The sequence below is a fragment of the Salmo trutta genome, chromosome 21 (genome assembly GCF_901001165.1).
Source record: "Salmo trutta chromosome 21, fSalTru1.1, whole genome shotgun sequence".
NCBI classification, from domain to species: Eukaryota; Metazoa; Chordata; class Actinopteri; order Salmoniformes; family Salmonidae; genus Salmo; species Salmo trutta.
The window spans coordinates 49404072-49420140 of NC_042977.1; the positions used below are offsets into that span (position 1 = coordinate 49404072).

Genomic DNA, 16069 nt, shown 5'->3' on the forward strand with positions numbered 1-16069 from the left:
GCTGTGTACTGTCCTGCTGTCCTGCTGTGTGCTGTCCTGCTGTCCTGCTGTGTTCTGTCCTGCTGTGTGCTGTCCTTCTGTGTGCTGTCCTGCTGTGTTCTGTCCTGCTGTGTGCTGTCCTGCTGTGTACTGTCCTGCTGTGTACTGTCCTGCTGTGTGCTTTGTGCTGTCCTGCTGTGTACTGTCCTGCTTTGTGCTGTCCTGCTGTGTGCTGTCCTGCTGTGTGCTGTCCTGCTGTGTGCTGTCCTGCTGTGTACTGTCCTGCTGTGTGCTGTCCTGCTGTGTGCTGTCCTGCTGTGTGCTGCCCTGCTGTGTGCTGTCCTGCTGTGTGCTGTCCTGCTGTGTGCTGACCTGCTGTGTGCTGACCTGCTGTGTTCTGACCTGCTGTGTTCTGACCTGCTGTGTGCTGTCCTGATGCATACTGTTCTTCTGTCCTGCTGTGAGACTCTGTTCATTACTGCTCAACACGTCAAGTTCAAATAGGGTGAACCATAATCTGTAACATCAAGGTATCGTTAACATCGACGATGGCTGTCAATCATCATCAATCAATGCTGTTGTAACATCGCCCAACCCTAACACACACACACACACACACACACACACACACTTCTTTCCCAAAGGGCCCTCATATCAAGCTGTTGTTACGGACGTGGGTGTCCACTAGCAACAGAGTGTTTAATAGGTAAAGCAATAAAGCACATTCCTCTGACTGGCATTCTTCAAAATAAAAGTCCTCAGATTCTCAGGAGTCATCGTCTCTCAATACAGATCAATGATAACAGGAGAACAGGGAGGGAGGCATGGACACCTGCGCATTGAAATGACACCCTATTCCCTGTAAAAGTGTACTACCCTACCCAGGTCAAAAGTAGTACACTTTTATAGGGAATAGGGAGCCATTTGGGATGCAAATCCCTAAACGGAGTCTCAGGCAATGGGAGATGGCTTTATGGGTCAGAGGTTATAGGTTGAAGGTCAGAGGCCAGGGTTAGCTTGCAGGAAATGGCTGCATGTCAGGGCGAGGCATGTCATTTCTTTTTTGGGTTTAGACTTACTTGCTCTGTGGAGAGGAAATGTTTTGCTTGATGCTGCTCAGATAACAACATGTTACAGAGAGAGAGAGAGAGACGTCAACGACAAGAGAGTCAACAACATAGGAGAGAGACACAGAGAGAGAGAGAAGGAGAGCAAGAGAGAGAGAGAGCGAGAGAGAGAGGGAGAGAGAGCGAGAGAAGGAGCAAGAGAGAGAGCGAGAGCGAGAGCGAGAGCGAGAGCGAGAGCGAGAGAGATCAACACAGAGAGAAAATGATTAACACAGGAGACAGAGAGAGAGAGAGAGACTTTAATGAAGACGGCTTCTCCATTCTGGAGGGGGAACTCAATCATTTCCAGGCCCAGGGACATATACTAGTCTGTGGCGACATAAATGCCACAACTGGACAAGAACCTGACACCCTCAACACACAGGTGGACAAACACCTGCCTGGAGGTGACAGCATTCCCTCCCCCATAAGCCCCCCTAGGCACAATTATGACAACATAACCAACAAAAACGGGTCACAACTTCTGCAGCTCGGTCGCACGCTTGATATGTATATAGTCAATGGTAGGCTTCGAGGAGACTCCTATGGGAGGTACACCTATAGCTCCTCTCTTAGCAGTAGTACTGTACACTACTTTATCACTAACCTCAACCCAGAGTCTCTCAGAGCGTTCACAGTCAGCCCACTGACACCCCTATCAGATCACAGCAAAATCACAGTCTACTTGAACAGAGCAAATACTCAATCATGAGGCATCAAAGCCAAAGGAACTGAGGAACATTAAGAAATGCTATAGATGGAAGGAAAGTAGTGTGGAAACCGACCAAAAAAACTATTAGGCAACAACACATTCAATCCCTTTTAGACAACGTCCTGGCCAAAACGTTCCACTGTAATAGTGAAGGTGTAAACTTGGCTGTAGAAAATATAAGTATATTTAACTTCTCTATCAAATCTAAACATTTTCAGCAACAACAATGACAAATTGTTTGATTAAGAATGCAAAACCCTAAGAAAGAAATTGAGAAACCTATCCAACCAAAAACACAGAGACCCAGAGAGTCGACGCCTTCACTTTGGTGAATCACTAAAACAATACAGAAATACACTACGGAAAAAGAAGGAACAGCATGTCAGAAATCAGCTCAATGTAATTGAAGAATCCACAGACTCTAACCACTTCTGGGAAAATTGGAAAACTCTAAACAAACAACAACATGAAGAGTTATCTATCCAAAATGGAGATGTGTGGATAAACCACTTATCCAATGTTTTTGGCCCTATAACAAAGAACAAACAAAAAATACATGATCAAATACAAATCTTAGAATCAACTATTAAAGACCAATACCAGAACCCACTGGATTCTCCAATTACATTGAGTGAGCTACAGGACAAAATACAAACCCTCCAACCCAAAAAGGCCTGTGGTGTTGATGGTATCCTCAATGAAATTCTTAAATATACAGACCACAAATTCCAATTTGCTATACTAAAACTCTTTAACATCATCCTCAGCTCTGGCTTCTTCCCCAATATTTGGAACCAAGGACTGATCACCCCAATCCACAAAAGTGGAGACAAATTTGACCCCAATAACTACCGTGAGAACTGTGTCAACAGAAACCTTGGGAAAATCCTCTGCATTATCATTAACAGCAGACTCGTACATTTCCTCAAATGTCAAATTGGCTTTTTACCAAATTAACCGTACGACAGACCACGTATTCACCCTGCACACTCTAATTGAGAAACAAACAAAACAAAAGGTAAAAAGTATTCTCATGCTTTGTAGCTTTCAAAAAAGCTTTTAATTCAACATGAGGATCTGCTATACAAATTGTTTGAAAGCGTTGTTGGGGGAAAAACATACGACATTATCAAATCATAAACACAAATAGCAGGTGTGCGGTTAAAATAGGCAAAAAAAACACACATTCCTTTCCTCATTTGGAGTGAGACAGGGATGCAGCTTGAGCCTCCCCCCCTTTCAACATATACAGTGGGGGGGAAAGTATTTGATTCCCTGCTGATTTTGTACGTTTGCCCACTTACAAAGAAATTATCAGTCTATAATTTTAATAGTGGGTTTATTTGAACAGTGGGAGACAGAATAACAACAAAATAATCCAGAAAAAAACGCAAGTCAAAAATGTTTTAAAATGAGTTGCATTTTAATGAGGGAAATAAGTATTTGACCACTCTGCAAAACATGACTTAGTACTTGGTGGCAAAACCCTTGTTGGCAATCACAGAGGTCAGACGTTTCTTATAGTTGGCCACCAGGTTTGCACACATCTCAGGAGGGATTTTGTCCCACTCTTCTTTGCAGATCTTCTCCAAGTCATTAAGGTTTCGAGGCTGACGTTTGGCAACTCAAACCTTCAGCTCCCTCCACAGATTTTCTATGGGATTAAGGTCTGGAGACTGGCTAGGCCACTCCAGGACCTTAATGTGCTTCTTCTTGAGCCACTCCTTTGTTGCCTTGGCCGTGTGTTTTGGGTCATTGTCATGCTGGAATACCCATCCACGACCCATTTTCAATGCCCTGGCTGAGGGAAGGAGGTTCTCACCCAAGATTTGACGGTACATGGCCCCGTCCATCGTCCCTTTGATGCGGAGAAGTTGTCCTGTCCCCTTAGCAGAAAAACACCCCCTTAGCATAATGTTTCCAACTCCATGTTTGACGGTGGAGATGGTGTTCTTGGGGTCATAGGCAGCATTCCTCCTCCTCCAAACACGGCGAGTTGAGTTGATGCCAAAGAGCTCCATTTTGGTCTCATCTGACCACAACACTTTCACCAGTTGTCATCTGAGTCATTCAGATGTTCATTGGCAAATTTCAGACGGGCATGTACATGTATTCTTGAGCAGGGGGACCTTGCAGGCGCTGCAGGATTTCAGTCCTTCACGGCGTAGTGTGTTACCAATTGTTTTCTTGGTGACTATGGTCCCAGCTGCCTTGAGATCATTGACAAGATTCTCCCGTGTAGTTCTGGGCTGATTCCTCACCGTTCTCATCATCATTGCAACTCCACGAGGTGAGATCTCAGGCCGAGGGAGATTGACAGTTCTTTTGTGTTTCTTCCATTTGCGAATAATCGCACCAAATGTTGTCACCTTCTCACCAAGCTGCTTGGCGATGGTCTTGTAGCCCATTCCAGCCTTGTGTAGGTCTACAATCTTGTCCCTGACATCCTTGGAGAGCTCTTTGGTCTTGGCCATGGTGGAGAGTTTGGAATCTGATTGATTGATTGCTTCTGTGGACAGGTGTCTTTTTTACAGGTAACAAGCTGCGGTTAGGAGCACGCCCTTTAAGAGTGTGCTCCTAATCTCAGCTCGTTACCTGTACAAAAGACACCTGGGAGCCAGAAATCTTTCTGATTGAGAGGGGGTCAAATACTTATTTCCCTCATTAAAATGCAAATCAATTTCTGACATGTGTTTTTCTGGATATTTGTGTTGTTTTTCTGTCTCTCACTGTTCAAATAAACCTACCATTAAAATTATAGACTGATCATTTCTTTGTCAGTGGGCAAACGTACAAAATCAGCAGGGGATCAAATACTTTCCCCCCCCACTGTATATCAACCAGCCTCACCCTACAATAATCTGAAGTCAAATGTCTACTATTTGCTGATGATCTGGTTCCTCTCTCCGCAACCAAGGAGGGCCTACAGCAGCACCTAGATTATCTGCACAGATTCTGACAGACCTGGGCACCTGTCAGACCTGGGCACCTGTCAGACCTGGGGCCTGACAGACCTGGGGCCCTGACAAACCTGGGCCCCTGACAAACCTGGGCCCCTGACAGACCTGGGCCCCTGACAGACCTGGGCCCCTGACAGACCTGGGCCCCTGATGTTCCAATAAAGGTCCAGTTGACAGAACCACTAATCCATCTAAACATTGTTGCCCTGGACTAAAGCACACAAACAACTATACATACCTCGGCCTAAACATCCGCGCCACAGGTAACTTCCACAAAGCTGTGAACGAGCTGAGAGACAAGGCAAGAAGGGCCTTCTACACCATCAAAAGGAACGTAACATTCGACATACCAATTAGGACCTGGCTAAAAATATTTGAATCAGTTATAGAACCCGTTACCCTCTATGGTTGTGAGGTCTGGGGTTCGCTCACCAACCAAGAATTCACAAAATGGGACAAACACCTAATTGAGACTGCATGCAGAATTCTGCAAAAAATATCCTCTATGTAAAACACCAAATAATGCATGCAGAGCAGAATTAGGTTGATACACGCTAATTATCAAAATACAGAAAAGACCTGTGAAATTCTACAACCACCTAAAAAGAAGCGACCTTCCATAACAAAGCCATCACCTACAGAGAGATGAACCTGGAGAAGAGTCCCCTAAGCAAGCTGGTCCTGGGGCTCAGTTCACAAACAGACCCCACAGAGCCATCACCTACAGAGAGATGAACCTGGAGAAGAGTCCCCTAAGCAAGCTGGTCCTGGGGCTCTGTTCACAAACAGACCCCACAGAGTCATCACCTACAGAGAGATGAACCTGGAGAAGAGTCCCCTAAGCAAGCTGGTCCTGGGACTCTGTTCACAAACAGACCCCACAGAGTCATCACCTACAGAGAGATGAACCTGGAGAAGAGTCCCCTAAGCAAGCTGGTCCTGGGGCTCTGTTCACAAACAGACCCCACAGAGTCATCACCTACAGAGAGATGAACCTGGAGAAGAGTCCCCTAAGCAAGCTGGTCCTGGGGCTCTGTTCACAAACAGACCCCACAGAGTCATCACCTACAGAGAGATGAACCTGGAGAAGAGTCCCCTAAGCAAGCTGGTCCTGGGACTCTGTTCACAAACACAAACAGACCCCACAGAGCCCCAGGACAGTAGCACAATTAGACCCAACCAAATCATGAGAAAACAAAAAGATAATTACTTGACACATTGGAAAGAATAAACAAAAAACTGAGCAAACTAGAATGCTATTTGGCCCTAAACAGAGAAAACACAGTGACTGACCCAAACTTAAGGAAAGCTTTGACTATGTACAGACTCAGTGAGCGTAGCCTTGCTATTGAGAAAGGCCACCATAGGCAGACCTGGCTCTCAAGAGAAGACAGGCTATGTGCACAGTACTGCCCACAAAATGAGGTGGAAACTGAGCTGCACTTCCTAACCTCCTGCCCAATGTATGACCATATTATACACATATTTCCCTCAGATTACACAGATCCACAAAGAATTTGAAAACAAATCCAATTTTGATAAACTCCCATATCTACTGGGTGAAATACCACAGTGTGCATCACAGCAGCAAGATGTGTGATCTGTTGCCTCAAGAAAAGGGCAACTAGTGAAGAACAAACACCATAGTAAATACAACCCATATTTATGTTGATTTATTTTCCCTTTTGTACTTCAACTATTTGCACATCGTTACAACACTGTATATAGAAATAATATGACATTTCAAATGTCTCTATTCCTTTGGATTTTTGGTGTAATGTTTAATGTTCATTTTGTATTGTTCTAAATCACTTTTGTTTATTATCTATTTCACTTGATTTGGCAATGGAAAGATATGTTTCCCATGCCAATAAAGCCCTTGGAATTTAATTGAATTTAACAGAGAGAGAGATCAACACAGTGAGAGAACGATTAACACAGGAGAGAGAGAGAGAGAGAGAGAGAGATCAACACAGAGAGAGAGGGAGAGAGAGAGAGTGAGAGAGATTAACAGAGAGAGATCAACACAGAGACAGAACGATTAACACAGGAAAGAGAGGGAGATCAACACAGAGAGAGAGAACGATTAACACAGAGAGAGAGAGAGGGAGATCAACACAGAGAGAGGGAGATCAACACAGAGAGGGAGATCAACACAGAGAGAGAGAGATCAACATCAACACAGAGAGAGAGAGATCAACATCAACACAGAGAGAGAGATCAACATCAACACAGAGAGAGAGAGATCAACACAGAGAGAGAGAGATCAACACAGAGAGAGAGGGAGATCAACACAGAGAGAGAGGGAGATCAACACAGAGAGAGAGGGAGATCAACACAGGAGAGAGAGATCAACACAGAGAGAGGGAGATCCACAACAAAAGTAGATTGACAGACACAGTGTAGGTTAGCAACCAATAGGGTTATAATTTGCTACCACAGGCTGCAGAGGAACTACGAAAAGAGAGGAGGGGATTGGTTCTAAAGAGGAGAGGTGGTATACGGAGAGAAGGGGATTGGTTCTAAAGAGGAGAGGTGGTATACGGAGAGAAGGGGATTGGTTCTAAAGAGGAGAGGTGGTATATTTTAATACTAAGTCAAGACATGCTTGAAAGAAGAGACTTTTAATGAGGAATAACTAGCCGAGAAGAAGTTAGCTACGGAGAGAAGGGGGTTGTGGGTATCAGGATGATGTGTCCACAAATCAAATTGGTCATCCAAAGAGACAGAAAGGGGCAGAAACCAAAATTGAACAGAATTTTTCACATACGTTTCTAACATGACCTGTCGAAGCAAACCCCCCATACAGTCATCAGATATTGGTTTACCATTAAACCAAATGGAAAGAACTGTAGGAGCAAGTTTCACAGGGAAGTTAGGTACCCGAGCAGGGAAAGACAGGCGTGTTTAGATGCTTGGAGGACCGGCGGACCGGAGGTATAGAGGATGAGAGGAGGGGTGGAGAGGAGATGAAGAGATGGATGAGAGAGGATAAGTGGAGAGATGGAGAGATGGAGAGGAGGAGAAGGGGAGAGGTGGAGAGGAGGTAGAGAGGTAGAGGGAGGAGAAGGGGAGAGGTGGAGAGGAGGTAGAGAGGTAGAGGGAGGAGAAGGGGAGAGGTGGAGAGGGAGGAGATGGAGAGGAGGTAGAGAGGGGAGAGGTGGAGAGGAGGTAGAGAGGGGAGAGGTGGAGAGGAGGTAGAGAGGTAGAGGGAGGAGAAGGGGAGAGGTGGAGAGGAGGTAGAGAGGTAGAGGGGGGAGAAGGGGAGAGTTGGAGAGGAGGTAGAGAGGTAGAGGGAGGAGAAGGGGAGAGGTGGAGAGGTGGAGAGGAGGTAGAGAGGTAGAGGGAGGAGAAGGGGAGAGGTGGAGAGGTGGAGAGGAGGTAGAGAGGTAGAGGGAGAAGGAGAGAGGTGGAGAGAGGTGGAGAGGAGGTAGAGAGGTAGAGGGAGGAGAAGGGGAGAGGTGGAGAGGAGGTAGAGGAAGGAGAAGGGGAGAGGTGGAGAGGAGGTAGAGAGGTAGAGGGAGGAGAAGGGGAGAGGTGGAGAGGAGGTAGAGGGAGGAGAAGGGGAGAGGTGGAGAGGAGGTAGAGAGGTAGAGGGAGGAGAAGGGGAGAGGTGGAGAGGAGGTAGAGAGGTAGAGGGAGGAGAAGGGGAGAGGTGGAGAGGAGGTAGAAAGGTAGAGGGAGGAGAAGAGTTGACAAAAGGAGAGCATGAGTGAAGAAGAGGGAGGGAAGTCAAACAGTGATGGATGGATGCGACAGGATGGATGAAAGGCGAGCAGGTACCTACCTATTCATGATCAGATACACGCGACCATTGACTTTAGCATGACTGTGTGAGGAGAGGTAGGAATGGAGAGATGGCAGAGGAGGAGGAGGAGAGATGACAGATGGCAGTAGGTTAAAGAGAATAGGATGAGAAGCAAGTGGGAACATGAAGGAAGCTACTAGAACATGAAGACAAGACATTAACACAGACCACTACATCTCCAGCATTTCTCTGTAGGTCTTCTACATTGGAGGGAACAAAGTACATGAGGTAAATACATGATAAAACACCATCCATTCAGCCAATCAAAACTCTAGTCTAATGCGTTGAAAGATCGCTGGTCAGTCCATCAGAAAGATTCAACGGGAAAGCAAAGCTGATGCAACTCAGTACAGTTGTAGCTGAAACTTTACCTCAGGCCTGAAGACTCAGGTTAGCTCCCTCCACACAAACACCTAGACTTAAGCTCAGTGGATTAACACAGTCTAGAGACGTACCCGGGGTTCGAACCCCAGTCACAAACACAGCTCATCTGGAAATGTTAACTTTAGCTCAGTGGGCTAACACAACCCAAAGGTTCAAATCCCAGTCAGCTCACCTGTAGATGGTACTGAAACTCATGTTATCTCCCTGTATTGACACCTTGTCCTAAACTTTAGCTCAGTGGGCTAACACAGTCAGTCACCCAGTCTCACCTGTAGATGGCGCTGTCCTGTTTTTGGGTCACAGCCTTCAGGTCAGTGAGCAGGAGGAAGCGGTCGTGGAAGTAGTGAAGGTGGAGGATACACACCAGGAGGAAGGAGGTGGGGATGAAGATACGCGTGAAGAGCATCGATACAGAGAACTGTTCTAACCCCAGGTCCAAAAGTCTGGAGAGAGAGGAGGAGAGGGGGGAGAGAGAGAGAGAGAGAGAGAGAGGGGGGGGAGAGAGAGAGGAGGGAGAAGTGGGAGGGGAGAGAGAGAGAGCAAGAGCGCGAGAGAGAGAGGAGGGGAGAGAGAGAGAGCAAGAGCGCGAGAGAGAGAGAGAGGAGGGGAGAGAGAGAGAGAGGAGGAGGAGGGGAGAGAGAGAGGAGGAGAGGGGGGAGAGAGAAGGAGGAGGGGAGAGAGGAGGAGGAGGGGGGGAGAGAGAGGAGGAGAGGGGGGAGAGAGGAGGAGGAGGGGAGAGTTGAGGAGGGGGGGGGAGAGAGAGGAGGAGGAGGAGGAGGAGGAGGAGGAGGAGGAGGAGGAGAGGGGGAGAGAGGAGGGAGGGGGGTGAGGGAGGAGGAGAGGGAGAGAGAGAGGAGGGGAGAGAGGAGGAGGAGAGGGAGAGAGAGAGGAGGGGAGGGGGGAGGAGAGAGGAGAGAGAGAGAGAGAGGAGAGAGAGAGAGAGAGAGGAGAGAGAGAGAGAAAGAGAGAGAGGGACAGGGAGGGGAGAGAGAGGAAGAGATGGGGAGAAGGGGGAGGGGAGAGAGAGAGAGAGAGAGGAGGGCGGGGAGATGGAGGAGGAGAGAGAGAGAGGGGGGGTGAGGGAGGAGGGGGGAGAGGGGAGAGGGGGGGAGAGAGAGGAGGGGGGAGAGGGGAGAGGGAGAGGAGGGAGAGAGAGGAGGGCAGGGGAGAGAGGAGGGGAGAGAGAAGAGAGGGAGAGAGAGAGAGAGAGAGATAATTCCATGACAACTGTTATATTCCATATAAAGCAATGATTGTCTGGGGGTCCTCTAGCTTGGTACCGTGTCGAAGGAGAAGTCTAGGACTGGGATAACACATCTCAATAGCACTGAACATACAGAAACATGTAGGCTGTCTGACTATATGAACGAGTCAGTGAACTTTAGGGTTAGGAGGGCTATTACGACTCACTTCTCTTCGCTCATGCCAGTCATGTTAGACCAGAAGGTTAGGGAGGGTCAGGGTCAGGGTTCAGGGTCAGGGTTCAGGGGTTACGACTCACTTCTCTTCGCTCATGCCAGTCATGTTAGACCAGAAGGTTAGGGAGGGTCAGGGTCAGGGTTCAGGGTCAGGGTTCAGGGGTTACGACTCACTTCTCTTCGCTCATGCCAGTCATGTTAAACCAGAAGGGTAGGGAGGGTCAGGGTCAGGGTTCAGGGGTCAGGGTTAGGACTCACTTTTCTTCGCTCATGCCAGTCATGTTAGACCAGAAGGGTAGGGAGGTCTCAAACTGGAAGGTGTAGACCAGGACGAGGACCAGCATAGTGTAGACCACCACAGACATCCAGAAGTATTTCAGGATTCTCCTCCAATACTCATAGTGCACCTGGAGACAAGACACACACACACACACACACACACACACACAGCAGGTCAGATGGGGACAACACAAACACACACAGCAGGTCAGATGGGGACAACACACACACACAGCAGGTCAGATGGGGACAACACACACACATCAGGTCAGATGGGTACACATGTTTTAATGTGTTATTGCCCAAGAAAATTTGGGTGTTGAGCTGGGTGTGACTGTCATCTTTCTTACTGTGTTGTATGAACAGATCATTGGGTGAGGGATTAACATGTGTAACCATCCTGTATGCATTTCACATGTGTAACCATCCTGTATGTATTTAACATGTGTAACCATCCAGTGTGTATTTAACATGCGTAACCATCCCGTGTGTATTTAACATGTGTAACCATCCCGTGTGTATTTAACATGCGTAACCATCCCATGTGTATTTAACATGCGTAACCATCCCGTGTCTATTTAAGATGCGTAACCATCCCGTGTCTATTTAACATGTGTAACCATCCCGTGTGTATTTAACTTGCGTAACCATCCCATGTGTATTTAACATGTGTAACCATCCAGTGTGTATATTTAACATGTGTAACCATCCAGTGTGTATATAACATGTGTAACCATCCAGTGTGTATATAACATGTGTAACCGTCCAGTGTGTATATAGCATGTGTAACCATCCAGTGTGTATATAGCATGTGTAACCACCCTGTATGTATTTAACATGTGTAACCACCCAGTGTGTATATAACATGTGTAACCGTCCAATGTGTATTTAACATGTGTAACCGTCCAGTGTGTATATAGCATGTGTAACCATCCAGTGTGTATATAGCATGTGTAACCATCCAGTGTGTATTTAACATGTGTAACCATCCCGTGTGTATTTAACATGTGTAACCATCCAGTGTATATTTAACATGTGTAACCATCCAGTGTGTATATAACATGTGTAACCATCCAGTGTGTATATAACATGTGTAACCATCCTGTATGTATTTAACATGTGTAACCATCCTGTATGTATTTAACATGTGTAACCACCCAGTGTGTATATAAGATGTGTAACCATCCCATGTGTATTTAACATGTGTAACCATCCAGTGTGTATATAACATGTGTAACCATCCAGTGTGTATATAACATGTGTAACCATCCAGTGTGTATTTAACATGTGTAGCCATCACGTGTGTATTTAACATGTGTAACCATCCAGTGTGTATATAACATGTGTAACCATCCAGTGTTTATATAACATGTGTAACCATCCAGTGTCTATTTAACATGTGTAACATCCCGTGTGCATTTAACATGTGTACTCATCCCGTGTGCATTTAACATGTGTATTCATCCCGTGTGTCTTTAACATGCGTAACATCCCGTGTCTATTTAACATGCGTAAACACCCTGTGTGTATATAACATGCGTAACCATCCAGTGTGTATATAACATGTGTAACCATCCCGTATGTATTTAACATCTGTAACCCTCCTGTATGAATTTCACATGTGTAACCATCCCGTATGTATTTAACATCTGTAACCATCCTGTATGAATTTCACATGTGTAACCATCCAGTGTGTATTTAACATGTGTAACCATATAGTGTGTATAAAACATGTGTAACCATCCAGTGTGTATATAACATGTGTAAAAATCCAGTGTGTATATAACATGCGTAACCATCCCGTATGTATTTAACATGTGTAACCATCCTGTATGTATTTCACGTGTAACCATCCAGTGTGTATTTAACATGTGTAACCATCCTGTGTGTATTTAACATGTGTAACCATCCTGTGTGTATTTAACATGCGTAATCATCCCGTGTGTATTTAACATACGTAACCATCCAGTGTGTATTTAACATGTGTAACCATCCTGTGTGTATATATGAGCTAGTTGGAGTGTTTAGAGTTGGGAAAACCATCCCATGTCTATTTAACATGTGTAACCATCCCGTGTGTATATAACATGTGTAACCATCCCGTGTGTATTTAACATGTGTAACCATCCCGTGTGTATTTAACATGCGTAATCATCCCGTGTCTATTTAACATGCGTAACCATCCAGTGTGTATTTATGTGTAGCCATCCCATGTGTATTTAACATGTGTAACCATCCAGTGTGTATATAACATGTGTAACCATCCCGTATGTATTTAACATGTGTAACCATCCTGTATGTATTTCACATGAGTAACCATCCAGTGTGTATTTAACATGTGTAACCATCCAGTGTGTATATAACATGTGTAACCATCCCGTGTGTATTTATGTGTAACCATCCTATGTGTATTTAACATGTGTAACCATCCCATGTGTATTTAACATGCGTAACCATTCCGTGTCTATTTAACATGTGTAACCATCCGTTGTGAATTTAACATGTGTAACCATCCCGTGTCTATTTAACATGTGTAACCATCCGTTGTGTATTTAACATGTGTAACCATCCCGTGTGTATTTAACATGTGTAACCATCCCGTATGTATTTAACATGTGTAACTATGCCGTGTGTATTTAACATGTGTAACTATCCCGTGTGTATATAACATGTGTAAACATCCCGTGTGTATATATGAGCTAGTTGGAGTGTTTAGAGTTGGGAAAACCATCCCATGTCTATTTAACATGTGTAGCCATCCCGTGTGTATTTAACATGCGTAACCATCCCGTGTGTATTTAACATGTGTAAACATCCCGTGTGAATTTAACATGTGTAAACATCCCGTGTGTATTTAACATGTGTAACCATCCCGTGTGTATTTAACATGTGTAACCATCCCGTGTGAATTTAACATGTGTAACCATCCCGTGTGAATTTAACATGTGTAACCATCCCGTGTGAATTTAACATGTGTAACCATCCGTTGTGTATTTAACATGTGTAACTATCCCGTGTCTATTTAACATGTGTAACAATCCCGTATGTATTTAACATGTGTAACCATCCCGTGTGTATATAACATGTGTAAACATCCCGTTTGTATTTAACATGTGTAACCATCCCGTTTGTATTTAACATGTGTAACCATCCCGTGTGTATTTAACATGTGTAAACATCCCGTTTGTATTTAACATGTGTAACTTCCCGTGTCTATTTAACATGCGTAACCATCCTGTGTGTATTTAACATGTGTAACCATCCAGTGTGTATATATGAGCTAGTTGGAGTGTTTAGAGTTGGGGGTAAAAGGTGGGTGGAGGAGGATGTTGTCCTTCCACTGGCGTCCATACTGTAGTGGTTAACATGGCTGACTAATGTCAACTTTATGGTGCTTCTTATTGCTGGATAACATCACTGTCTTCTGTGCACTGGAATACTCTACTTTATAGTTTGAGTTGGAGAGAGCGCGTGTGTGTGTGTGTGTGTGTGTACCTGATAGAGCGCCACACAGAAGAGGAAGAGCATCATGTAGATGATCTTGTATATGACCATGCGTCCCTCGAAGCTGACGAAGAAGAACATTCCTCCACAGATATAAATCCAGTATTTCACCAGCATCTCCATCACCATGTTCCCCAGAACCTGCACGATATCCTGCTCCCCTCCTTCCTCATCCTCCTCTTCCTCTATAAATAAAGGTTACCCACACAGAGAGGAGATAGTGGGTAATTGGTTCTACTTGACCAACAACTGCAGTGTAGATAAGAGGATTTTGTAGCATTTGCTATAATGTTATTCCTGCGATAACGTTGTCTGAGACCTGAAGACCTCATGCTGTTAACTCTGTGAGCATTTTTTTTATTTTATTTTTTATAATTTTTTATGTTTTATTGTCACATACACTGGATATGTGCAGTGAAAAGTTGTGTTTTGCAGGGTCATCCATAGTAGTACAGTAACCCTGGAGCATATTAGGGTTAAGTGCCTTGCTCCAGGGCACATCGGCAGACTTTTTTTCACCTTTTCGGCTCGGGTATTTGAACCAGAGACAATCTCAGCTGCCGGACCAACAGTCCAACCGCTAGGCTACCTGCTGCCCTAAGCTTGGACGCCTAGGCTTTAGCTCAAGTGGGCTAACACAAGTCTTAGCGCCAGTGGGCTAACACAAGTCTTGTGGCAGGCAGGAAACCCAGGTTTGAATCCAGTTGGTCACGCATGATAAAAAACAGAGTGTATTACAGAGCAGCTGTAATGTTAGATCTGACTCTTTAGCTCAGCTGGCTAACACACAGTCTTGAGTTTGAACCCAGTCCGGACTGGCCCAGAACAGGGCAATACGACAAGCCATTAAATGTACACAAAGAACTAACCTAAATAATATGTCAATCTCCATTGGCTCAAAGTGGAGGAGAGATTGACTTCATCACTGCGTTATATTTATGAGAGGTATTGACATGTTGAATGTACCGAGCTGTCTGTCTAAACTACTGGCACACAGCTCAGACACCCATCCATACCCCACAAGACATACCACCAGGGGTCTGTTTAAACTACTGGCACACAGCTCAGACACCCATCCATACCCCACAAGACATATCACCAGAGGTCTCTTCACAGTCCCCAAGTCCAGAACAGACTATGGGAGGTGCACAGTACTACATAGAGCCATGACTACATGGAGCTCTATTCCACATCAGGCAACTGACGCAAGCAGTAAAATTAGATTTAAAAAAAAAAACAGGTAAAAATACACCATATAGAACATTGTGGACTGTGAAAAGACACACACACACATATAATATACACACACGCACACCTGAATAATGTGTTGTAATAAAATAGTGACACTTAATGTATTGTGACCAAAGCACCAAGTCAAGGTCCAAAAGGCTCCTGAGCAGCTTCTACCCCCCGAGCCATAAGACTGCTAATAATCAAATGGCCACCTGGAAAATTTACATTGACCCCTCCCCTTTTTATTATGCTGCAGCTACACAATGTTTCTAATCTACGTCACTTGAACCTTGACCCTTGACATGTAGAAGCTGTGGCTCCCAAGTTGCGCAGCGGTCTAAGGCACTGCATCTCAGTGCTAGAGGCGTCACTACAGACACCCTGGTTTGAATCCAGGCTGTATCAAAACCGGCCGTGATTGGGAGTCCCATAGGGTGGAGCACAATTGGCCCAGCGTGGTTCGGCCGATGTAGGCCGTCATTGTAAATGTGAATTTGTTCTTAACTGCCTTGCCTAGTTAAATAAAGGTTACACACACACTAAAAGTCTCCTCCGTTAAATAAACTGTACATATTAACCCGTAGCAGTGTATTTTATTGCGTTACTTTTTTTTTTTTTTTACTGTAGTTCATTCAGTAAATATTTTCTTAACTATTTTTTTCTTAAAACTGCATTGTTGGTTAAGG

At 45.1% G+C, this 16069-nt stretch overlaps 1 protein-coding gene across 1 annotated transcript in view; it reads right to left on the minus strand.

Annotated features, from left to right (window-relative positions):
• LOC115156484 (piezo-type mechanosensitive ion channel component 2-like) overlaps nt 1-16069 on the minus strand; it is a 215456-nt gene that overhangs the window by 102130 nt on the left and 97257 nt on the right. Inside the window, exons 16-19 of the mRNA XM_029703905.1 lie at nt 14940-14965; nt 14142-14327; nt 10626-10774; nt 9219-9392 (exon numbers count right to left, since the gene is read on the minus strand). Coding sequence (XP_029559765.1) covers nt 9219-9392; nt 10626-10774; nt 14142-14327; nt 14940-14965 — 535 coding nt within the window. The remainder of the gene's footprint in view (nt 1-9218; nt 9393-10625; nt 10775-14141; nt 14328-14939; nt 14966-16069) is intronic.